Source organism: Lagenorhynchus albirostris, chromosome 21, assembly GCF_949774975.1.
Source record: "Lagenorhynchus albirostris chromosome 21, mLagAlb1.1, whole genome shotgun sequence".
Taxonomy (NCBI): Eukaryota; Metazoa; Chordata; class Mammalia; order Artiodactyla; family Delphinidae; genus Lagenorhynchus; species Lagenorhynchus albirostris.
The window spans coordinates 26122909-26149727 of record NC_083115.1 but is presented as its reverse complement, the minus strand read 5'-3'; the positions used below and the strand labels follow the sequence as shown (position 1 = coordinate 26149727).

The following is a 26819-nucleotide window of genomic DNA, read 5'->3' as shown; positions in this document are numbered from 1 at the left end:
GTGTGCAGCTTGTCTTTCACCTGGGGTCCTTAGGGGCCCCTCCGCTCAACCCCATCCTTGCTGAGTCCTCTGGGTACGGGGGTGGGGAGGTTAGAGGTGGCCCAGGTCTGAGGCCCGCCCCTCCCCCTCCCCCTCCCCGGGCTGCGGGGCTGTGTTTCTGCCCCATTGCTGTTGCTCAGTCACCCACGTGAGCAGAAGTGTAAACGCTCAGACCTGTTGAGTCTGGGGAAGTCTGTGAACCGGTCTGGCCCTGCTTGCATCTCCCAGCCTCACAGGAAAAAACTTTGCTTTGTGAGAAAAATCTTTGCTCTGTGCAGAGCCATTTTTATGAAAATTCTCCTTTTCAAGCTGCCGGAGTAGAGCCTGCAGCAAAGCCCCCTGGCTTTCAACATGTTCCTCTTTGTCTAGGATCCGTGTGTGCAGCCCCAGAGGAAGGACAGTTTGAAGCTGGGGAGGGGAGGGGAGGCCGGGACCCTGATTCAAAGACCAGAGGTGCTCAAGGGATCCAAACACGATTGACTTTCAAACCTGGAAGAAGCTGGCCCTGAAACAGTTGGGCATTTTCTCTTTCTCCAACTGTACCAACTCATAATCAACACGTGTTGGTTGTTTTTTTTTTTTCTTGTTTTCACAGTTTGGAGACAATCTCTCAAGATCCTAAGAATTCAATATCCTAGCCATCCAGTGTCCACACAGACACATATAAAATGCACACACACTGACCAAGTTAACAACCACAGGTGAAATTTCTGTGTACCTCCTGGCAGACATGGGAAATTCACTTGGCAATCTGAAAACAATGAATTTAGTCCTAAAATATTTTTGAGACTAAAACAATGAGTTATACCACGGTAGGTATCACAGTTATAAGGATGTAAGTTACAATTTTATTTATGCAACACGGATGATAAGGGCTTAGGGGTGCTCAGTCGGTAATAAGAGGGAAAGACATTCAAAACAGTTCTGCTGTTCTAAGTGTGTTAGGAGCTTCTTAATGCTTCCAAGCATTTCCCTTGTATCAAGGAAAAGACAAACGCAGACAGAGGGGACTCAAAACTAGTAAAGCATATGCCACGGCCTCAGGTAGTTATTAATCTCATGGCAGAAACAGACGGCGTAAGGACTCTGACAGGAGAAAGAACGCAGAACAACGAAATCAGAAACACGTGTGCTCGGGGCTCAGCGAAAAGGTGGCAATTGAACTGGATCTAAAATAAAGGAGCTTCACAGGATAAATTCATGGAGTAGCTTTGAAAAGCTTCTTCCCAAAGCTTATTTTTTTTAAAAGAGCAATTGTTCAATATGCTTTTTAAAAAAGTCTTGAAGAAGTGCATCCCTTTTGACCCATAAATTTTACTTGTAGGAATTGATCCTAAGGCAATAAGTGCACTGATTTTAAAAGTACTCGTTATAATGTGGTTTATTATGAAATTTATCAAGATATCAGAAGTACGATCACTTAGCTACACGAGGGCATTGGTTTAACAAGTAATGGCATATTAATTTGATGGGATAGTACAAAATTCACAAATTATATGTATTGATGTAGAAAGAATTATAATCTTCTCTTAAAGAGAAAAAATAAGTTTCTTAAATGGTATGTAAATAGGCACACCATTTCTAATATCTACCTACACATGTCTATATGGGAAAGTATTTAGAATATTAGATGCATTTTGTGACTAATTTTAATTTCCCTCATCTTTTTTTCCTTATTTACTATTTACGCATTGATCATGGAAGAAGAAATAATCCAGGATGTTCTGTTGAGCTGCATCTCTCTGTAATATTCTTTTGTGCCAGTGAATGCTTTTAAATATAATATTTAGTGGATATTTTTAACCAATTTGGAACAAATGTTTTTTTAACAAACTTTCAATTCTTCTTAAGATTGTTGTAAAGACCAGTTTGGGGCTATAATTTGTTACTTACAGGGAAGGATCACAGGTGAAGATTCCAATTGATTAGAATAATTGCTTTCAAGTGATTTGTCTCACTAGCATCTCTGTAGATATTAAAAGTTCATAGAAAAATGGCAAGAGGAAAAATATAAGTATTCTTTGTTTTTTAATCTAGTTAACTATGTAGTTATGAATAAGGAAAATCATAAGCGAGCAGTTGTCTAGGAAGCCACCTGGCTTTATTTACCTGGTCTGTTTATCCTCTATCAACACGTATCATATTCTTGAAAAGCAGTAATTACTAAGCAGTCTCTCCTTGGATAATCTGCTCTATATATACACATACACATACATACACACAATGGAATATTATTCAGCCCTAGAAGCCATAAAACGAAGCAATCCTGCCGTTTGCAACCCCGTGGAATTCCCTTGTGGAATTCCTTCTGCCGAGCAGCCTGGCCCAGGCTCATGTTCCTCAAGAGGCTTTGATAGCTAAATGGCTTAAACAAGATATTCAACCCTACCGGACAAAAGGACCATCGACCATCCGACGTGCAGGAGAGACGAAGGTCAACAGCCCTGACTTAATTCAAGGGCAGAGCAGCGTCTGCAGCTCCACTGCACAGGAGGCTGCCTCGAAGTCCTCCAGGGCTCACCAAGAGGCTCACCTGTTTTCGATTTGACCTGAGCTTCTGCATCTGTTCAGGAAGTGGCCAGGATTCACAAGCTGAGAGGAGGTCAGCTCAGGAGGCAAAGGGGTTGTAAACTAGGATGTGATTTGGCTTTCACCAGCCGCCATAGTCCTGCAGACTTGCAGTGATGTGCGTTTTCAAAATCTAAAAGGCAGTAAGTTCAAGATTCAACATTAATTAAGTGAATATACCTCTCCTGTGCTGTAGGCTGAATCTGAAAACTTACTCCATGCCTGTACGGCTTAGTTCTCTGTCTGTAAAATGGGGAAAATAATATCTATTCCAAGTAAAAAACACAACAAAACAAGAAACCCAGATGGATGAATGGCCACTGCCCATCTCTCTGACCTTGAGGTGGGTGGACCAAAATAGAGGACAGTATGCTAAGAAAAACAAGCCAGATACAGATGAATACCTTTGATCTCACTTATAATCTAAACAAGTCGAACTCATAGAAACAGAGTAGATGGTGGTTACCAGGGGCTGAGGTTAGGGAAATGGGAAGATGTTGGGCAAAGGTACAAACCTCCCCTTTTTTTTCTTTTCTTTTTTTTTTTGGTGGTACGTGGGCCTCTCACTGTTGTGGCCTCTCCCACTGCGGAGCACAGGCTCCGGACGTGCAGGCTCAGCGGCCATGGCTCACGGGCCCAGCCGCTCTGCGGCATGTGGGATCTTCCCGGACCGGGGTACGAACCCATGTCCCCTGCATCGGCAGGCGGACTCTCAACCACTGCGCCACCAGGGAAGCCCTCAAGAGAATTCTTTATTAAATGAAGCTATGGACAAAGCTTAGGACAAGCCTTACCATTTCTGAGTGTGCTAGTAATCTGTGACGTGCTGACAGGGTTTACGTGTGAACAGTGATGTATCTCTGCTGGAAAGGCTGGACGTGGGCAGGGACACCCACAAATTCTGATTCCTGGAACAAGTGAGGGTCCCCCACAGCCAATTCCTGCCTCTGTGACACTCGTGTACTTGGTGGCAGGCTTCCATGTGTCTGAGCCATTTGGACTCTCATATATCTTCCCTCATGCTGTTGTATGTTCTTGCTTATTTCACAACTGAAACTTTCAGGAAGAATGGGCTGGAACTCTATTTCCTAAATACAATATATAATCATTGAGAGAAATAAACATACATTGACCTGAGAGCATGTTTCTCCTTAACGTTTGGATGCCATGGACTCCCCAGTCCTGTTTAGTAGGATTGGCTACCATGTGGTCAGAGTATCCATTGAGTGGGTGTTAAACCAAGCTGGCCTCTTCAATCACTGGTTTTCACTGGGTCATCGAACACCAAAGCACGTCTCTGCCGGGTCAGAATTGGCCCTTTGAGGTTCGAAAAACTAGCAATCATCCTTCCTGAATATTCCCTTTTCCCTTAACTTCTGGGCTGTCAGTTTTCCTCTCTTGATGCTCAGTCCCTCTCTGTCACCTTGGAGGACACTTTTTTGGACTCGCCCTTAGACATCTGTATCCCCCAGGTTCACACTGAGTCTCCCCTTCTTCTCTGTTTATTTCTTTATCCTGAGTGTTTATGCACTGCCACCTGCAGGACGCCCTCCCTGATGTCGTGACCCTACAGTCTGATGAGTTCCCACCTCCTGAGCAAGCAGGCTTGCTGGGGCAACGTCACACAGCCCTCCTCCTGCAGCACAGTCATTGGCTTACTTATGGGACTCCTTGTTTTAGTTTAGAGCTACCAGAGGACAGTTCCACACCCTGCGGGGCTTAAACAACGGACATTGATTGTCTCACAATTCTGGAGGCTGCACGTCTGCAGTCAAGGTGTCAACAGGTTTGCTTTCTTCTGACAGCCATGAGGGCAGGATGTGTTCCAGGCCTCTCTGCTTGGCATGTAGACATCCGTCTTCTCCCTGTGTCTTTGTGTGGTCCTCCTTCTGTGCGTGTCTGTGTCCTAATCTCCTCTTCTTATAAGAACACCCATCATGTGGGTCACACTCACATCCTGAGGTACTTGTACTTAGAACTTCAACACATGGATTTGGGGGCCACAAATCAGCCCATAACACCCTCAGTTAGGTTGACTGTAAACCATGTGAAGTCAGAGACAAGGACTTATTCCACTTCGTATTCCTGGCACGTTGCACAAGGCTTGGCATGTGGAAGGTCATAAATACATTTGAAAAATTGAGGCAGTATTGGTCTCATCAATGTGAAATAGAAAATAGTTGACATGTTTGGAAACTTTTTATGATGATATATAGGTAGACAGAGACCTGCATATATATTACATAATACATCAATATCACAGTATATGTCATATATCACATATTTAACTTGCATACATATGAGTGTGTTTTGTGAGTATGTATGGATAGATAGATAGATAGGTATCCACGTATAAGTTCAGCAAGCAATCGTCTTTCCATGAATCTCATTGCTGCTAGGGTAGAAGTGGGTTTCAGAACAAAACTGAATTTTTTTAGGACGGGAAAGTAGGAAAGGGTTCTTGCGAGGCGGCCAGGAGTGTCCAGTCCGCAGTGTATGTGCGTGATTCTTCACACAGAGGAGGCTGGAGGTTCAGGTGAGTCAGTCCCTGAGGTCACCCAGCCGGGAGGGGCATGAGTGCAGGCAAGGGAGGCTCCAGAGTCTGTGTTCGTAATGACTATAGGTTCCCAGAGTCCGCAGGTGGGGGAGAAGCATGGGGCAGCCTCCGTGAGGTTCCAGCTACCCCTGGGCCTCAATACAGAGCCGTGGGTGGAGGGAGCTCACTTGCTATGGCAGCACTTGTGAGATGAAGGTGACAAGCACAGATCAGACCACCTGGGAAGGAGCAGCCATAGACCGAACCCAAGGGCTGCGTGTCCCTGTGTGAAGAGTAACCAGGTTTGCAGCAGCCGGACGGCGACACCGGTGTGCCTCTGTCAGATGTGCCCCCGACTCTGATGATCTCGCATATCAGAACTGTACCTTGGGTCCCGTGCAATTAGGGACAGCTCATCTCCTACCCTCCTGCCACCGAGAATGTAGCAGCATCGGGGAGGGGGTGGATCTTACCAGCTAGTGGCATAAGGAAATGTCATTATATCAAGTGAGGAAAAAAGTTTCCTGATAGAAAGAGAGACATTTCAGACCCTTGAAATGGGCTAGGATAACATTTTACCCCAAGATTAAGGGGAAAAATATTTTTGTAGTGTCTTAAATAATACATATTGCTAAAAATAACATCAAAGAGAAAATGGTGAGTGATCCAGTAATTAAATGTCATTTTGTTTTTCGGGTTTTTTTTTTTTTATTGACAGTCTTGGAGTACTGCCTATGTGCATTTATTATAGAAATCTGTTTGTAGATAATGTCTTTTTAATAATCAACAAATCGTATGGATGTGCATCCATGCCTACAGCCAACTATTGGCTCTTTTGAAAGTCCAGGTGGTACAGGAGGCAAAGAACCTCGTTTCCTGTTGGCAAACCTCAGCTGCCTGTCTTTGCAGGTGGTACTAAAAGAACCCGCCAGAGTATTAGATGGAGCCGGGGATGAGAGACACACACTGGAGGTTTTGTTTCCCAAGTCACCGACTCAGATCCAGACCAGTTTGCTGCAACAGAGATATTCGGTGCAGATGTGACCCCATGTCACCTGTGAACGGGGTCCCCGCCACTGTGCAGGTCTCTGGTGGGTGTGACCACCCCTCAGGCCACGAGGGCAAAGCATGCCCCTGGGCTGCAGCCACATTCCCTGCTGACCTCCTTCCTAGGTCACCGGGGTGCACGAGAGGCCCAAAGGACTTTCCACTGAAATACTGTCTCTTGCCCGTCTATCCTATTACCGTCCGTCTGGGCCATGTCCCGGGCTTCGTTCCGAGCTACTGCCTGACATTTAGTCCTTAAGCTTTAGAGGACAGGATTTGTCCCATTCTTTCCCAAATGGTTCTCTCTGCTTGACCTCTGGATTAATGCCTAATGCCTGACTTGCTGAAGCCCTGGAGGTGTCTATGCCCTGCTCTCAATCCCTCCTGTCTGGGCTGGGCTCCTTTGCCCCGTCTCTAATAGGGTCCATCGCGCACCACCTGCTCCTTCCTTGACACACATGGATGTTCTCGCTGGCTTCAGTGAGGCCTGTATTACTGCTCTGGACCCCTTGGATGCCATAGATGGAACAAAAAGAAGATGCCAGAGCTGATCCATTTGGCATTCACACTCGGCAGATCACGACACTGGCAGGAAATCGCCGTGCGTGAAAAGATAAGAATGGCCTTCTCTTGATGATCTTAACTTTTTATAGTCTCAAGCCGTGCTGCTCTTTCAGGAGCAAAAACAAAAGCATAGAAACCACTTAAAATGGATTTATTGAGACTCCCGTGTATGCAAAGTACCAGGATGAGGGCAATTAACAAGGTGCCAGGTGTACCCTCAGGGGACTCACAGTTCATTCGAGGAAGCAGACATCGATATGAACATCAAAAGTACAAGATGGGGCTTCCCTGGTGGCGCAGTGGTTGGGAGTCCGCCTGCCAATGCAGGGGACACGGGTTTGTGTCCCGTTCTGGGAAGATCCCACATGCCGCGGAGCGCCTGGGCCCGTGAGCCATGGCCGCTGAGCCTGCGCGTCCGGAGCCTATGCTCCGCAACGGGAGAGGCCGCAACAGAGACAGGCCAGCGTACCGCAAAGAAAAAAAAAAAAAAAAAGTACAAGATGGGCTCTTATAATTTCCATAGACATATATGGGTCAAGTGCTAAAAGATTATGAACACAGGACAGTTGATTCTACCTGAGATAAGAAGAGAAGATTTTTGGAGGGGATATCTTTTACAAAAGCTTTGAAATCTGAGAATTTAAACAGGCAACTGTCAGCCAAAGGGCTCTGGATGGGAGAGGACAGCTCAAAGTCAGGGAAGCATGAAGGTATAAGATGATTTAGGGAGCAATTCCAGAAAGGGCACAGAGAGAAGGCAGGACATGGGCAGAGTCATACCATGAAGCATCTTCAATCCCATGCCAAGAAAGTTGATTCTTCTCCGAGTGATTTGGAGCCATTGGAGTATTTTTAGGAAAGTGCCTGTGAGTTGTGATTTGGCCTGGGTGTCTCCACAAATCTGCACTTTGGAAATTGTTGCTCTCGAATTGTCGTCCCCAGTCCAGCAACTCACCTGGCAAGTCACAACTCAGATGTCGCATTTCCAGGAGGGTTTTCTGCCAAGAAGAGTTGGAAGCCCTATTGTGGATGTGTATCGTGACCCGTGTTCCCCATCTGGCGATGCTTACCCTACGTGTCATACCCTGAGGTCACTCTTCTCTGAGAGATTCTGGGCATCTTATTTTGCTGACAGCTGTATCTTTGGTGCCTAGGATGTTTGTTTATAAATGTTGAATTGGGTTGTATTTAGGGCAGTTCACATCAGGGTTACACCGAGTGGATTTGAATAGGGAGGGGCAGGAAAGCAACACACAATTAAAGAGACCTTTTCCACAGCACAATTAGAGGTGATAGGGTTTGGGCGAGAACCTGGGCAGTGCTGGGTTAGAAGAATGAACACTGCAGGGTTGAATGCCAACTTAGCAACTGGACAGATGCTGTGTGCAAACCTAAAGTTGAGGAGACGGCTATGAGGCGAGGGTGCTGCACACACGCTGATCCCTCCCTTGCATCCACTGCAATCACGCCTGTTTTGGTGCGGCCAGTGTTACCCATCTGAGAACTTGCTGCTCCCAGAAATCCACGGAACCCGGTGCAACTAGGGTCTAAACATCTACCAAAGGCCAGCCTCAGGGGTGGGTATTGAGGGCATTTCTGGGGCAGCTGAGCTGTGTCTCTGTGGGTTTCCTGAGGGTTTATTAAAGTAAGGGGAGACTGGATGGCCAGTCAGGGTTGCTGGGGCATGAAACCGGGGGAGTCCGTTCAAATCTATTCTGTGTGACCAGCCCCCTCAGAGTCGTGCATGGGTCTGTGTGGAGGCCTGGGTCCCGGGCAGATATGACACCATTGCTCTCTCCCAGCACCATCCCCCCACTCTGCTCACCTCTAATGCTATAAAGAGATCTGATTCACCCCATGAAGGCATCTTAAGTCACGAACACCCAGCCTGGCATCATAACATGAAGGATTGTACAGAGTAGCCTTCACTTTGTGAGATGGGACCTGGGTAAGGCCCCCTGGGAGTGTTTAAACTTACCTCTTCCATTTTCCCATCCTATGTATATTCAACCTCTACTAACTGCCCGGCACTTTACCGGGTGCTAGAGAGACACTGATGGTAACACAAGCTTCATGTGTCACAGGAAAGATGCACATCCAGTAAATAACCACACAAGAGACCAGGTCGTCACTAATTTGAAATGTCTGCAAAGGAGAAACTAGGGAGGGAGGAGAGGGCAGAAGGAGGGAGAAACAGCTTCACCTACGTGGTCAGGTCAGGCTTCCCCGAGAATGTGACATATCATCTGAGCTCTAAAGGATGCCCAGTCTTACCAGGCAAATGGAGAGGAAGTGGGTGGTGGGGTAGATGCGAGAGAACAGTGCATGTCAAGACCCTGAGCGGGGAAGGAGCAATGGCTGTACGTGTGGGCACAATGAAGTCAAGTTCATGCCAGAGTGGAAGCAAGGGGAGAGTGTGAGCCTGGAAGGATGGGTGTCCCATCCTGGAGGGAGCACCAGGGGCTCCAGGACCTATAAATTATTTTTGCAAAAGGTATAGGGGGTATGAGGCACACAGAGAATGTGAAAGATGATGCTAAAGTCCTAGGGTGGATAAAATTACCAAGAGAGAAGGGTGTAGCCATGGGTGTATAATAACAATAAAATGATAGAATCTTCACAAGTGCCTGGAGGAAAAAAAGGCAGAGAGAGAGAGAGAGAGAGAGAGAGAGAGAGAGAGAGAGAGAGACAGACAGAGAGATTGTTGTCCAAGAGAGAAGATCTTCATGAGATCTTCATGAGAGTTAACCATGAATGCCAAGAGGGTGAAAGAAAAATCTATTAGAAAGTATCAATTTGATGAAAGGAAAAACTTTTAACGGAGAAGTCTTCCGTGGTCTGCTTTTAAATAGGCGGTGGGTGTTTTTTTGTTTTTGTTTTGTAGTCGTAGTTGTTTTTCCAAGAGGGTATATGTGTGTGTGTAAAACCTTTGGAATAACTTTCTAGAAATATTTGTATGTAAATATGTAACTATTGTGTGTGTATATGCACATGCTTGTGTATCTGGTATACATATATTTGTGTATGTCCACGCACTTACATAGCTCTTTTTTTCATTGCTTTTTCTATTCTTCCAAGGTAAGGACTACCTTTTACTTCCGTTGTTATTTTCTTCAGTGCCCCAAATAAGGCTTACGGTGGCAGCATTAGAAACTCAATGTAAAATATGTATATATATTCACAAGACAGCAGATTTCACTATTAACATGAATAACACCCAATTAGAAATACGGCATTTCAGGAAAACTTCATTTGATCAGATTACTCTAGTTAATTTTGACAAAACAGAGATAAGTGAAGCACCACACTGATTAAATGTCCACAAGAGCACAGAACTAGCACAGCTTCCAGATGACTTTCTCCCCAACTTGACAAGCAATGAGTCTCTTCAAAGTAACAGATTTATTAAATTCCTTAGTCTCCTTAGGGAGGCTGGGTAATTTACAGTCCATGTTGATGGTATTAATGCTTTCCGGCTTCTTAGTCATCGCCGTTAAAGAGGTTTAACCACCAAGGAACCCCCAGAGATTTGTGTGATGATTTCCTAAAGACTTAAGAAGTCTGGCTTAATGTCAGAGGAGTGCTCAAAAAGAGCTCTCTGAGAAAACTAGCCTTTCCCAATGCATTTCAGAACACTATCTTGGTGACTCAAGTCTACAGCTTCAATTTACATAAGTAAACAGATGAGTCACAGACACAGGGCGTGATGTTTGGGAAGAACAGTGTGCTGGGCCCCTTTATGTCGCAAAGGAGGAAAGAGGAGTTGATGGAGGTTAAGTGGAAAAAGACGTTATGGATATATTCAAAATAGAGTCACAGGATTTATGGTAAAGCTATTTGGAGAAAATGGAACAGCCTGGACGGTTCTATGTTGGCTCAAAGACGATCGTCTTAACTTTAAGGATCCCATGAGAGATCTTCATTCATTCATTTATTTTATTTTATTTTTTTTGCGGTACGCGGGTCTCTTACTGCTGTGGCCTCTCCCGTTGCGGAGCACAGGCTCTGGACACGCAGGCTCAGCGGCCATGGCTCACGGGCCCAGCCGCTCCGTGGCATGTGGGATCTTCCCGGACCGGAGCACGAACCCGTGTCCCCTGCATCGGCAGGTGAACTCCCAACCACTGCGCCACCAGGGAAGCCCCATTTATTTATTTTAAAATTTCATTACATTTATTTTTTATACAGCAGGTTCTTATCAATTATCCATTTTATACATATTAGTGTGTACGTGTCAATCCCAATCTCCCAGTTCATCACACCACCAGCCCCGCCACCGCTTTCCCCCCTTGGCGTTCCTACGTTTGTTCTCTACATCTGTGTCTCTATTTCTGCCTTGCAAACCGGTTCATCTGTACCATTTTTCTAGGTTCCATATATATGTGTTAGCGTATGGTATTTGTTTTCTCTTTCTGACTTACTTCACTCCGTATGACAGTCTCTAGGTCCATCCATGTCTCTACAAGTGACCCAATTCCGTTTCTGTGGCAGGAGCAAAACCTTGTTGAATCCTTTGAAAGAAATGAATTTGCCGATGGATTAAATCGCTTAATTTGGCATTATTGAAACAAATGTTGAGAACTACTGACACCTTTAGCCACATCTGTAGGGACTGCTCAGTATCCACGTTGTTGGGCTTGATGAGCTTCCTGACCCAGTTGGAGATGCTCCAGAAATGAAATGCATCTACCAATTCCTCAGAAAGACTTTTTCCCAGCTGATTGCATTGAGGTGTTCTTTTTTTCCTCACCATCCTCCTTTATTTTATAAGCCCAGAAATCTTTGATTTGCTTGATTTTACCAGGTCATTTGTTTCTATATGCTTAGGATAAAAAAGTTGTCAGTATATTGTAAGTTAATAGACAAAGATATTTGTTATGCCATCATTTCCTCTTTTCTCTTGAAAATGGTTCTGCTTCTGTCTTGTACTAACCATGTCAAGTCCACTATTGCCCCATAATTTACCTCTCACTTCCCAAACTATTTATTTATTAGAAAACCAATTCCAACAGATTTACAAGAAACACAGCTAAGAATTGTAGAGGACTTGTAGGAGATCTCACTGCAACAATGATAGACGTTCAATTGTTGATAATTACGGACAGGGTTTAAACTGCACTGGTTCTCTAAGGTTATTAACAGGTATACAGTGATGACAGTTTCTACCATATGGACTTTCTTTCAGGACTGTTTTCGAATGAAAAGTAGGATACACATATTAAAAGGCTGTAGTAGTTTTCCATTGCCGCCATAACAAATTAACACAAACCTGATGGCTGAAACCAATACAAATTTATTATCTTATGGTTCTACAGGTTATAAATCTTATACAGGTTTTGCTGCAATGAAATCAAGGTGTCATCAGGGCTGTGTCCTTTCTGGAGGCTCTAGGGGAGAATGCACTTACTTGCCTTTTCTATCTTCTAGAGGTCACCCTCGTTCCTTGGTCCATGACCCTTTCCTCCATCATCAAGGTCAGCGACCACCTGTGGAGTTTGCACAAGTCACTCTGACTCGATTTCACAGATATCCCTCTGACTGTCTTATTCTGTCTCCACCTTCCACTTTTAAGGATCTTTCTGATTACATTGGGCCACCCCAGCATCCAGGGTAATCTGTAACTTCATCATATCATCAAAGTGCCCTTTTCCCATGTAAGGTGACATAGTCACAGACTGTGGAAATTAGGCTGTGGACACTTTGGGAGCCATTACCACAAAGGTATTCAGTTGAATTTCTTTACCTCTAAACCTTATCTGAATCATCCAGGATCTTAGTAAATCTGCCTTATCATCCGCTGGCTTCCATATTAGTCAACTTTCTTTAAATTTGCTTGTAATGAAGGAATGACTGACTTTGTAATACGATCTTTCTGTTAAATGGCATCTCTAAGGTTAGCCCCTGCACTAAGGAAGGTGAGAGAACAGCTCACAGTTCCAAGGATAGGTCTTATATGGAACAGTGACCTGCCCCCATATTCCCCCCAAAACAGAGGATGTGAATATTTGTTGCATTCACGCAGCCCAGTCAAGAAATCCATGCATGTTAATTCACTCTGGAGTATGATTCATTTGCATGGCTTGGCTCTAACCACGGGAAATAAATTATATAATTGTTACTAAATCCTCACCTTTGATTCTATATAAAAGAAATCTGCACAGGAATTATGCATTTTTTGAATATATACACTAGTTTGATATACATCGTCTAGTTATCTTCCTTACTCAATATTTTACAAACTGCCTCATATATAATAAAGCAAGAATCAGCAGACTATGGCCCACAGGTCAAATCTGGCCTATAAGCTAAGAATGGTTGTTACATTGTTCAGTGGCTGAAAAAAACATCAAAAAAGAATAATATTTTGTTATGCAGAAAAATTACATGAAATGCAAGTTGTGTCCGTAAGTAAAGTGTTGTTGGAACATATCACACAGGGCTGCTTTGGGGCTACAAGGGCAGAGGTGAACAGTGGCAACAGAGACGATGTGACTCATAAACCCTAAACTATTTCTATCTGGCTCTTTATTGTTCAAGTTTGTCCACTAACACAAAACTGACATGTTTTGGTAGGTAAGTATTTGGGAGATATGGCGGTGAAAGGGGGATTTGTTTATGTGCATTGCTAATGTTGATATGGAACTAAAATGTAACTCCACCTAGTTTTTGAAATCAGAACCACTCCAAGAGAATCTAATTAAGGATAAACAATATTTTTAAAGCAACAGCAAAATAAACGTGGATTTCAGTTATAAAAATTTTAGTAAGTAGATATAGGTGAGCTGGATCAATGTGGGTTTCTGAATCCAGAATTTACTTCTCTCTTGGCCACTGTCACTATTAGGCAAAGAGGTATGTGACTTTTTTCTAATAGAATTTGCAACGTAATCTCACCAGGAAAAGAAAGGTGGCGGAAGGAGCCTTCAAAAAAAATATTAGAATGATGAAATGTTTTTTGGAATCAGTCGTGTCCAGCTTCACCAGTCGGTGCTACATAAATCCAAGCAAAGAGTAAGATCTGAGTAGTGTATTTCCTCTTACAGAAGATTATTTCGAACAGTGACACAGACACTGTTGCAATTGGTTCCAGTCAAGGTTTGGCTTTTCACTTTGAATGGATACTGCACGTTTTTAGACCTGAGAGTTGAAATTGAGCACCCTGACATCAGGAGGCTTGCCTACATATTTCACTGGATGCAGCTTTTCCTCCAGGTAAAAGTAGGAGTAACTAGGGAAATGCTCTACACAGCCCACCCGTGCCTAGCAAATTCCAGGCATAGAGTACGGTTTCCAGCTGTGGAAATCGCCAGCCAGCCCGCAAAGGGCCCCGCCAGTTTCAGCTCCAGGGCAATTTGTGGATCCCTGACATATCATCTGCATGAATAAGCATCATTTTGAGAATAGTTTTACAGCTGAGATGCAAAATAATTATACAATGTGTAACCCCACCTAAGTAGCTTTAGGAGCATTTACACGTGCATCTGTACCATCTCTTTAAACACCTTGATCTAGGTCTTTTCAAGTCCAGTTTACAGACTGGAAAACTGAGGTTCAGAAAAGATAACCCGGGGATATAGTGCCTCAACTAGTGCAAGTGGAGCCAACACACAATCGTCTGTCTGAAGCAGCCAATCCAGTGGTACTTAGACCACTGTCCAGAACGGAATGCATCACATCATCTCTAACCATCAAGAGCTCCTCTGCCTGAGAAGGCACGCACTCCTTAGTAATGACACAAAGTTTTCAATAGTAGGAAGTAAATGACTTGCTTTTTCTGACAACCAGAGCGCACATTGTAAGTGGATTGGATATTTTCAACAGCTTAACCAGAGATTGATCCTGTCTTACTTTTGAAAGATTTAATTTTGTTTAATATACTACTTTACTCACACATGATTTTATTCCATGTTGGATCTCTTTGACAGTTCTTGTCACTAATCTCATAAACATCCCTCTTCTTCACTTGAGTAGGAAAGGCCCAGGTTGTGAATCTGCAGATGGGGCCCTGGAAACATTGGAAGTTATCAGTTATCTGAGTCGACTTCAGGTGAAACCGAATGGCCAAGTGTTCAAATAGTGAAGGGCAGACTTGTATCATTTGCCTATCTTTTCCTTTTGTAATTCACTATGATCGAGGTTCTGATAAGAAGAAATAAGAGATCAAAAGAATATCTGCTCATTTAATCATCATTAATAAAGAAGAATCGAAACGTCCAATATTTGTGAAAGCCTTTATTCCATCAAGGATGAATATCGCATTTCTTTGTGGGCAAAGATGAAATTACCTGAAGTGCTTCAATGTGGGAATGCAGCTAATAAATGGCATCTGTTTTAGGCAACTCTACATAAAGACTGTCGGCGCTCAGTTGTAAAATCGGGTTTGAGATGGGACATTTGCGCTGCTGGTTTACAGGACAGATTTTCTTCATTCTCTCTTCCAGGCTGACAGGCATGAACCTCCCTTCTCCTGTTATCAGTAGCAAGAATTGGTTACGACTCCATTTCACATCCGACAGTAACCATCGACGGAAAGGATTTAATGCTCAGTTTCAAGGTAAGAAGGCTCCATCGTATAAGAAAAAAAAATATGTATTCACACTGCATAAATGCAACTACCTGATTTAGTGACTTACACATAAGGGGACCTCAAAACAGACATGGCAGATTGTTTGTAGCCAGGTAAAACAGAGAGTCTGTAGTCAATAGTATGTAGGGTTGATTCTGAAACTTTCTCTTTCTCTCTAATTTCTAGGGTTTATTCCTGGATAGTATTGTATAGTCTCCTATATGTTTCTAATAATCAATAATTGTTATCAATACTGTGAAAAGGTTGGTGGAAACTATTCCACATGCATCTGCAAATAAAACCAGTACGGCGCTGTCAGAAAGCTAGATGCCGTGCCGAGCAAACTTCTCTAGCTTTCCCCAAATCATGGCCGTGAGAATGCCAGTTCCATTAAGGCAAAATTCCCTGAACATTTGCCACAGGGAAGTTGGGACCACAAAGTGAGGAAATTATGACAACCCCCATGCTCCAGAAACTAGCAGATCAGAAAGATAATTTGTAAACAGCTCCCATGAAAGATGGAACAGAAAGAGAATCACGGGAGCCACTTAAGGGGGTTTTAGTAATATTCCAACAAGTGGCTCTGAATGACTCCTATCTGAAACACATTTTAAAATCCGTAATCCTTCACTCTGTCCTTTTGGGCAAGAAGTTAAAAAAATAAGAGTAATCTTCAGGGATTTAAAGACAGATGATGCTGAGGAGGACACATGTGTTGAGTTTTATCTGCCACTGGGACCCTTGGGGCCTGTGAACCCTCATGGAACGGGCCTGACTTGGAGTCCAGGGACAATTTTATTTCACCAAAATGCATTTTATTCATAAGGAGCATTGTCCTCCCCTCAGTTTCTTCCGATGCTGCTGGAAAGCCCTTGGATTGCAAATATACTGCCTTGAAGCCTGGTAAGAGTCACAGCAATTTGTTTTCACTTATTCTGAGACCCAGGCAAGGCCAATCTTTTTCTTCCCATATCTGCCTTTGTGTGCCTTTCTCTTTCAAGGCCACATATTCTAACTGTAGTTATAGGAGAACAGGTATGGAAAGGACATATCAGTGGGGACTGGGGTCACTAGGTGATATAGTGGTGGGGGATGAGGGATACACCACTCAGTCTCGTAGGAAATTCTGAGTCTTCTCCATATTACTGCACATCAACAGATACATCTATCCCTGATTTAAAACCATCGTAGATCACTATTTGGAATAACAACTGACTGATCAGACAGGCAGGTAGGTAGATCTATAGCGTTATTTCTAAACTGGCGATTGATCTTCTCCAAAGGTCCTGATTAACTGATTGGTACGGAACTACAGAAAAATTTCTAGGTATCATCCTCTAAACCTGATCAGTGGATTTGGCATCTGTACCAGTGATTGGAAGAAAGGTGAAAAATAGAATATCAAGTTTGAAGATACTCTAAATTGGTAGATATAAGAAACAATTGTAATAGTTTAGACATATCAGCCATTGATGATATATATAAGCCGTGATTAGAAAAATCTGTACATAAGTCCCAAGAGATAAAAAGATGCAAAAATATAAGGAGGGGTAAACATGGCTTAACAGTGATACATGAGGAAACCTCTTCAGGCTGACTTTGAAGTTCAAGTCCAAGACTAAATGGGGGGAGGGAGCTGCCTTTTGTTTCATTCACCTCAGGCCTTGTATCACAGGAGGGGTCATGACTAAGGCTGAATCTCAGCCGACCATACGTGGAAGGTCAGATTCAGTACTGGATGTCATCCTTTTGTGACATAACAGAGAGCACGTGTCAACGCCAGGAGGGAAGGCATTATGAGAATTTTTCTTGCTCCTGAGGGCAGAACTATCACCTATGAATAGAAGCTATGGGTGGTCCTTCCTGCTGATTCTAGAACAAGCCTGAGGGCAGAGGAAGGCAAGAGGCAAGCGATGGCTCAGGCCAAGCCTCTCAGAGCCCCTGGCAGCTGTCCCACTGACCACCTCCTCTGGACACCACTCTGCCCTGACTTTGCCTCTGAGAGGCCTCAATGTTTTCACTCTGAGGACAAATGAGGGGAAAGCTTCCTGTCCTGTAGGAAAGTGTGTTATTCCTGTAAATTTTCCCTTTTTTTTTCTGCCAGGATTAAACATCAGGAAGCCCCAATTTGTATTGTACTTTATTTCAACCAGACAAACTCAGGGGAAAAAACGCTGTTGTTATTACCAACACAATTGCTAAAAAGAAAAGCAGAGTAAAAGAGCAATCTAGAAAACCAGCAAGAACAATAATAATAGTGAAAACACACAGTGTCTACTAAAAGCTAGTTTAATATCTATGTAAATATTCTGTCTAAACCCTGGATAGCCAAAGCAATCTTGAGAAAGAAAAATGGAGCTGGAGGAATCAGGCTCCTGGACTTCAGACTATACTACAAAGCTACAGTAATCAAGACAGTATGGTACTGGCACAAAAACAGAAATATAGATCAGCGAAACAGGATAGAAAGCCCAGAGATAAGCCCATGCACTATGGTCACCTTATCTTTGATAAAGGAGGCAAGAATATACAGTGGAGAAAAGACAGCCTCTTCAACAAGTGGTGCTGGGAAAACTGGACATCTACACGTAAAAGAATGAAATTAGAGCACTCCCTAACACCATACACAAAAATAAACTCAAAATGGATTAAAGACCTAAATGTAAGGCCAGACACTATCAAACTCTTAGAGGAAAACATAGGCAGAACACTCTATGACATAAATCACAGCAAGATCCTTTTTGACCCACCTCCTAGAGAAATGGAAATAAACATAAATAAACAAATGGGACCTAATGAAACTTAAAAGCTTTTGCACAGCAAAGGAAACCATAAACAAGATGAAAAAAACCCTCAGAATGGGAGAAAATATTTGCAAACGAAGCAACTGACAAAGGATTAATCTCCAAAATTTACAAGCAGCTCATGCAGCTCAATATCAGAAAAACAAACAACCCAATTTAAAAAATGGGCAGAAGACCTAAATAGACATTTCACCAAGGAAGACATACAGATGGCCAAGAGGCACATGAAAAGATGCCCAACATCACTCATTAGAGAAATGCAAATCAAAACTACAATGAGGTATCACATCACACCAGTCAGAATGGCCATCATCAAAAATCTACAAACAAGAAATGCTGGATAGGGTGTGGAGAAAAGGGAACCCTCTTGCACTGTTGGTGGGAATGTAAATTGATACAGCCACTATGGAGAACAGTATGGAGGTTCCTTCAAAAACTAAAAATAGAACTACCATATGACACAGCAATCCCACTACTGGGCATATATCCTGAGAAAACCATAATTCAAAAAGAGTCATGTACCACAGTGTTCATTGCAGCTCTATTTACAATAGCCAGGACATGGAAGCAACCTAAATGCCCATCGACAGATGAATGGATAAAGAAGATGTGGCACATATATACAATGGAACATTACTCAGCCATAAAAAGAAACAAAATTGAGTTATTTGTAGTGAGGTGGATGGACCTAGAGACTGTCATACAGAGTGAAGTAAGTCAGAGAAAAACAAATACTGTATGCTAACACATATATATGGAATCTAAAAATAAAAATCATTCTGAAGAACCTAGGGGCAGGACAGGAATAAAGACGCAGACGTAGAGAATAGACTTGAGGACACGGGGAGGGGGAAGGGTAAGCTGGGACAAAGTGAGAGAGTAGCATGGACATATATACACTACCAAATGTAAAATAGCTAGCTAGTGGGAAGCAGTGCATAGCACAGGGACATCAGCTTGGTGCTTTGTTACCACCTAGAGGGGAGGGATAGGGAGGGTAGGAGGGAGACGTAAGAGGAAGGGGATTTGGAGATATATGTACAGGTATAGCTGATTCACTTTGTTATACAGCAGAAAGTAACACAACAATGTAAAGCAATTATACTCCAATAAAGATGCTAAAAAAAATGTGGTATAATCACATAATGGAATATTACTCAGTAATGAAAAAGAATGGACCATTGAGAAATGCAATGACATGGATGAATCTCAACTGCATACAGTGTGTAGTTTTAAAAGGCTACACACTACATGATTAACCTGAATGATATTCTGGGAAAAGCAAAACTAAATAGAGACAGTATCAGTGGTGTCAAGGATTAAGGGTGAGGAGAGGAGCTGACTACAAAGGTGCAGGGCTGGGGAATTTTTTTTTTAATATCATGGAAGCATTGTGCTTATTGTTTTCTGGTGATAGTTAATATGAGTCTTTACTTTTTGTTAAATTTTGTAGAACTGTATAATCAAAAGAGTGAATTTTACTGTATATAAATTTAAAAATAAAATAATGCCATGCTTCTGTATGATCACATGGTACTATCAGTATCTTATCCTTTACTCATTAAAAATGAATACTCAAAAAAAAAAAAAGAAAATGTGGCTGTTTGAAACAGAGATGAGCTGTAAGCATAAAAGTCATCAGATTTCAAAGGCAGTGTGAAAAAAAATGACTATAAGACATTGTGCGTTGAAAAGATGATGTCTTTTTTATCATTTTAAATATTTTTAAACTTTTTTAAGGTGTCTACTAGAAAATTTTAAATTACATAAGCGGTCACATTTGTGGCCCACACTTTATTTTATTGGGCAGCTCTGGTGTAAATATTTGAGCTTCACACTGAGATTAGCCATGCCTTTTCAACAGGACCAGCTGAAGTGATTTCTGGGATGTTAGGTTTAGTATGGGGATTTCAGACATTAGTAATCAGTGGGGTAGGTCGCTTGAGAGACAATGTGAGATTCTACCTAAGTCTTGGTTTAAAATTTTCGTTTATAAAGCAAAATCTCTGTAAGAGGTCAAAGTATATGCTTTACTACCATTTATTCTTCAATCTAAATGAGTTTTTCAGCTCCTTCCTTGGATGTGAACAAAACATAGGGATTATATGAAATTTCCCAGTGATTGAAAGAGAAAGAATTATACTATGAAAGAGAAAAAGAAGAAAAGATGAAAAAAAGAAAAAAACCCCATTTTTTAAAAAAGAGAACAAATAGTGAACAAATGAGGATTTTTTTTTTTAAATTCATGAGATTGCCCTGGACCAGCCTTTGACATCCTGATTAAAACCTGAGTGTAAGGGGACTTCCCTGGTGGCACAGTGGTTAAGAATCCACCTGCCAATGCAGGGAACATGAGTTCGAGCCCTGGTCCGGGAAGATCCAATGTGCTGCAGGGCAACTAAGCCCGTGTGCCACCACTACTGAGCCTGTGCTCTAGAGCCCGCGAGCCACAGCTACTAAGCCCATGCACTACAACTACCAAGCCCACGTGCTGCAACTACTGAAGCCCACGTGCCTAGAGCCTGTGCTCTGCAGCGTGAGAAGCCACCGCAATGAGAAGCCCGTGCACCGCAACGAAGAACCAATGAAGCCAAAAATAATAAATAATAAAATAAAATAAAAATTTAAAAACCTGAGTGTAAGCTCCTAAGAGGCTTCTATGCTACTCAGTAGATGAGTGAGAACTACCTCTTCCTCAGTTCACTGTCTTTAGTGTCCAGGACAAGGACCAACAAAAGGTTTCAGATCTCATAGTGGTGATAAAAAGGAAGGGGACCATACCACACATGAATAGATCCCCTCCTTAGTGTGAAGGAAGCTAAATCAGCTTATGCTCCCCACAAATTAAATCCTGACTGCATAGTAGGTGATACCATGATTACAAGTTTTATTAGAATAATAGGTTTATTTTTTAAAACTTCCTATTTAAATATTTCTTGGAAAACCCCACTTGGAATACAATTTTCTTAACTGACAAAAATTCTCACAACCTGGATGTGAAGTAAGTGCTCTACTGAAATAATTAAAATTATCATTTAAAACTTTTGAAAAAGCAGTGACTGTGGAAAACTAAAATAATATAAAATTTAAATTCAGTGAAATTAATACCTCTGTTGCATTTTCACTCTAGAAAAAGTGGTTCTATTTTTTGTAAATTCCTTTATATTTAATTGATTCATTCAGTGACACCAGAAGAGTCCAAGAGAATTTTAATTACAAGTATACTGAAGATAAAAGTGAGTTCTGGCATTAATTTTTCTCTAGTTTTTAGAGAAATGCCATTATTGGTTAAAGACTTCTGTCAGCACTGCATACCTCTTGAAGTTCTTCAACTTACCTGCTTCTCTGAATGGCCACTAAGGTAAAATGTCTGCATTATTTATTGCTAAAAAATTGAAAAAGAATAACATTATATCCCATTCTATCTCAATTGGCTATGAATTCTATTGCTATTGTCTTGATAAATACAGATCAATAACTTAATACTTAATAATACTCTTTGCACCCTCAGAGCCCTTTCAATGTTTCTTCTTCAGCTCCTTTATATGATTTGCAATTTTCTTTGCCTAGGAAACTATTTTCAAAGTCTTTTCTTGTGAAATAAAGTTATAACCCAGATGAGTCTTCAGGGATTACTCTTAGGCTTTATTTCATTAGCTAATTTTAATCTAATTAGTGCGAGGCAGGAAGCTTATAGTTTTGCATGTCCGTATAATTTTCTTAGCAACAGGTACTCAAGGAATGAGTAGATGTGGTCCTTTGTGCATTTTGACTAGTTAGAGTTTAAATGATAAGTATTAAAATTTTTTAAAAAACCTAATCGAATGTTCATAAAAAGCTCACTTTTTCTAGCTCTGTTGAAGAACCCATGCTCTCTTTTTTCTTCCTCTAGAAATTGTCATGTTTTATAGATGATGAACAGGAAGTTTATTCATAGCAAGTTTAAAGTCATGCTCAAAACAGATTAGCTTAAAAAATAGCTCTGGGAAAACACATCTGTAATAAATCCTATTTCAAGTAACGTCAATAAAAAATATTTCTACGCAATAAACGTGAAGCCTTCCTCCTGTTCTATTAGTTGAGCCTTATACTTTATTACATTGAATCCAAGATGAGAATGTTTTCACATTTTAATGTCTCCAAAAGGAGGATCATGTATTTGGCACTACTTTGCCTTGGCCCCTTCTCAGTGGTATATAATTCTGTGTCCTATGATCAGCGGTACCTTAGATTTGATGAGGTTCTCTGATGGTACTTGTTGATCTGATTGCAGGCGCTTCTCTTCTGCCAGATGTTAAGACTCTCTTGATACGACTTTGTCTCATTTCCTGCCCATCATTCCATCCCAGGGCCCCAGTGCACATGCAGAGTTCTAGAACCTTCTCCCACCTCTGCATGTGCCTGTCCTGAGGTGAAGAGCAAAGACAATAGAAAGGAAAGGAAACAAGAAATATTGGGGTCTTGGGGGAGTTATAATTGGTATTAATTAAATTTGTAAAAATAATTTAAACAAGAAATCATCTAAAATTAATATCACACCATATGGTACAACCTCACAATATAGGAGTTTAAACATTAATGGATTTAACTATGGACTGCAAGTAATCAGCAAACATATTCATTTTGAAAGACTGAATAATGTAAATTGGCAGAAAGTTGAGCATCCACAGACTGAATCGGCGTTTCTAAAAACAATGTCGGAACTTGGCCATATAAGTTTAAGATGACAAGGAGAGGAGACTGCCTGGAGGGAAAATGGTGAGGGAAGGGGGATGACATTCCTTACGGATCCAGCATCAGATACTTTACAAATATTTTTTTAAAACTTAAAACTGAAAAGACTTCATCACCAAGGTGGCAGGGGAGGAGGTCTCAGCCTCCGAAAGCCAATAATATCCAACTACCCGTGAACAAATACAGCTCTGGGAGAGCTCAGGAGAGGCAGCAGCAGCACAGCGGAGCACAAACCCTGAGAATAACCCCACGGAGAGGACAGGAAGAAGTTCCGTTTTTCCTGCATCATCCCATCCCCCAGGCTGGCACTGCTCGGGGTGAAGAGGAAACTCCTCCCCAGAAGGTTCCTCCAAGGCAAAGGAGAGCAGGGAGAGCCGCCAGCACCCCAACCACGTGAAGGACCCACAGGGGTCCCCACCCTAAGGAAACCAGCGCCAGCAGATTCACAGTGACCCCTGTACAACGTTTGCCCCAAAGAGCCCTGTAGGTTTTCTCCTCTGCACACTCCAGCTGTTTGAGTCCCAACCCCTCTGTCCCAGTTGCTGGAACCCCAGCCAGTGCTGCTGTGGGGACCCCAGCCCTGGCACCCAGAGCGTGCACATCACCAGTCACCATCAACACCTGCCTCTGTCCCTTTTACCGCTGGATCCGGAGGGGCTACCGAGGACCCCAGTAGCTCTCACAGACACCACAGATGTCCTGAAGCTCCTGGCACTAAGGACCACAGGGTTGGCGACATCACAGATCACAGCTATTTGAGCTGAGTCCCAGCCCCACACACCTGAAGCTGCAGCACACCTCCACTCCACCAGGCCCAGGGGCACAGCACATTCCAGCATGGCCCCCTCCAGCAGGTGAAGGTCTTTCCTCACCAAAGCCAGTCCATAACGTCTGGAAAAGGTGACAGCTTCTTAAATGTGCAGGCAACTGTGCAAGGCTACAGGGATCACAAAGAATCAGGGAAATATGCCACCACCAAAGGAACGCAATCAACGTCCAGTAAATGGCCCCAGTGGAATGGAGACCCATGAATTGACTGACAAAGAATTCAAAATAATTGTTCTAAAGAAGCTCAATGAGCTACAAGAAACATGGATAAATCATTTGATGAAATCAGGAAAATGATACAAGAAAAAATGAGAAGTCCAACAAAGAGATATAAAACATAAAAAAGAATCAAACAGAAATCTTGGAGCTGAGGAATACAATGAATGAACTAAAAAACTCAATAAAGAGCTTCAACGACAGATGCAGTCAAGCAAAAGAAAGAATCAGAAGTCTCTGGAAGACACCCAAACAGCCAACAGGTATATGAAAAGGTGCTCAACTTCGCTGATCACCAGGGCAATCAAATCACAACCACAGTGAGATATCACCTCACACCCGTGCATGGTCTCGATTACAAGTGGAAACTGAAAAAAAAAGTGAAACTCATAGTAACAGAGAGTGGAATGGTGGTTGCCAGGGAAATGGGGAGATGTGGGTCAAAGGGTACAAACTTTCAGTTATAACATGAATAAGTTCTGGAGACATAATGTACAGCGTGGTGACTATAGTTAATAATAACGTGCTGTATACTTGAAATTTGCTAAATTACTACATCTCAGGTGTTCTCACCAAAAAAAAAAAAAAAATTAACTATTTGAGATGACGTTAGTGTTAATTAGTGTGATTGTGGTCATCATTTAACATTGTATGCATATATCAAAACATCACATTGTACACCTTAAATATGTGCAATTTTTATCTGTCATCACAGCTCAATAAAGCTGGGGAAAAAAACCTTTGTTATCTAAATAAAAAAGTAACTTTATAGAGTAAACCCTCACTATTCTGAGATTAAACCTATGTTAGGTGAAAAATGCGTACATATACATAGTGAAAAATATAATAAAGGAAAGACAAAGTTACATTACAGCAAAACATGCCAATGGAAATTGTTAGTCTTAACAAGTTTTAACAGGCCTTTTGTTTATGCTTATATGTCAACTAGTCAAGGGTAGAAGAAGGATTATGGAGGCTTTACAGCTTTTTAGAACCTGAAATATTAATGTGGTAAAATTTCAAGGAATAAGCATCACTTATCAATATCTATTTTAAATAACGAGAAAATGGCATCATGCATAACAGCGTATCCGCAGGGTCTTTGAACATCCATACCGTTCATAGATAGTGTCGTATTTAGTGCCACTTGATGAATTTGTCTTTGGAATTAGGGTTGATGACCAGACCGTCACGTCTTTTGTATCATCACTTGAATTCGGTAGGAAGACCTAGCTCTGCCGCAGTGTGGTTTTCTAGGGCTTGTTTTCTCTTAGTTAACACTGGGGGTGCTCAGTATCATTTGAGGGAGCTTTGCCAGTTTCCCACGACTGGAGCTTACAGCCCCAGAAAGGGCATGGCTGAGGGGCCGATACTTGCATTTCTGATCATGATCAAAATTCAAATCTAAATAAAGTATTGGCCACAGGCATTAGCTTCAAGTATGATTTCCACCCGAGTTTGAAAGAAATAAAAGGTGTGATAGCCACCATGCATAGTTTATGAAATGAATATAAAGTAATAGTAATTAAAGCCCAGGCCTTGTGTGTATATATTGTGAGAGGGATTGAAATATGCACAATGCATGTAAAAATACCTAACCCTGTTCTCTACTTGCTAATGTGGTATTTATTTTTCTTCTTAGGGCTCTCTCTCTCTATTTTTAAAAATACTTTATTATTTTAGAGTTTTAGGTTCACAGCAAAATTCCACAGAACGTACAGAGATTCCCACACACCCCCGGCCCCCATATATGCACAGCCTCCCCCATTATCAACATCCCACACCTGATGGTACACTTATTACAACTGATGAACCCACGTAGACACGTTATCATTACCCTAAGTCTGTAGTTTACATTTGGGTTCACTCTTGATGTTTTACATTCTATGGGTTTGGACAAATGTGTAATGACTTGTCCACGGTAATGGAATCATACAGAGCATTTTTACTGCCCTAAAATATCCTCTGACCTCTCCTGTTATTTGAAACACTGTAAAATTCACAACTTCTTTGAATTTATTTCTATATTTACTGAACTTGGAGAAAGAAAGAGGCAGTTTTCTCACACATATCTACTAAATGTATTTACTAAATGAATGTGTATATTAGAGTCTATATAATGATTACAGAGAGAGCCTATAGTAATTATCGACTTTAATGTTGGAAACATGTAAACACCAGCAAGGGAGACATAGTTCACTTCCCCTTCATTAGTTTGTCAAGTTACTTCCCCTTCATTAGTTTGTCACAGTGTTCTTCTGCAATCTCTTGCAGGTAATTTAGTTGTTTCTTATAAAAATCTCCCGTGACAGTCATCTACCTATGGCGTTACAAAGAGAGTCAGAGTTCAAGGAAATTGTCACCCTGCAAAGATTAAGTAAAGGCTGGCTTAACATGAAATGGATTATGTTTCTGTAGTTTTAAAGACCACCATCCTGGCTATTTTTGAGTTTCTCTTTGATTTCAAATGATCTCATGCAAATATAGGAATTCAAGTGAATGCTGGCAGAGAATCTTTCATTAAATATCACTGCCTAAATTTGTAGCCAGAGACCTGAAGAGACGAAGCTGCAGTCGATTTTCCTGGACAGAGCAGAGAGATCGTTGAGGCATCCAAGGTAGCTTAAGAAAAGCTCAGTAACCAAGAGGGTGCTTTCTGCTGGCAGGGTTTTGATTTGACTTAAGAGGAAAGGCACTGCCCTGCACAAGGAGGTTGGTAAAAGAGAAAACAGTGAGAGTCTAAGTAAAAGATGTCACAATCGATAAAGGGAGTTTGGCCACAGACTGAACAATAGGATTCCATTTAAAATTTTATTTTAGTACAACCCTTTAATTTAATTCTAAAACAATTTTGACTTCTGTGTTCCTAAAAGAATTCTAGAAATTAAAAAATAAAACCTGCAAGAAATGAGATTCA

At 41.9% G+C, this 26819-nt stretch overlaps 1 protein-coding gene across 1 annotated transcript in view; it reads left to right on the top strand.

Moving 5' to 3' along the window:
• Positions 1 to 26819, top strand: part of CSMD1 (CUB and Sushi multiple domains 1) — a 1400820-nt gene that overhangs the window by 785667 nt on the left and 588334 nt on the right. Inside the window, exon 6 of the mRNA XM_060136411.1 lies at positions 15196 to 15308. Within this exon, the coding sequence (XP_059992394.1) occupies positions 15196 to 15308 (113 nt within the window). The remainder of the gene's footprint in view (positions 1 to 15195; positions 15309 to 26819) is intronic.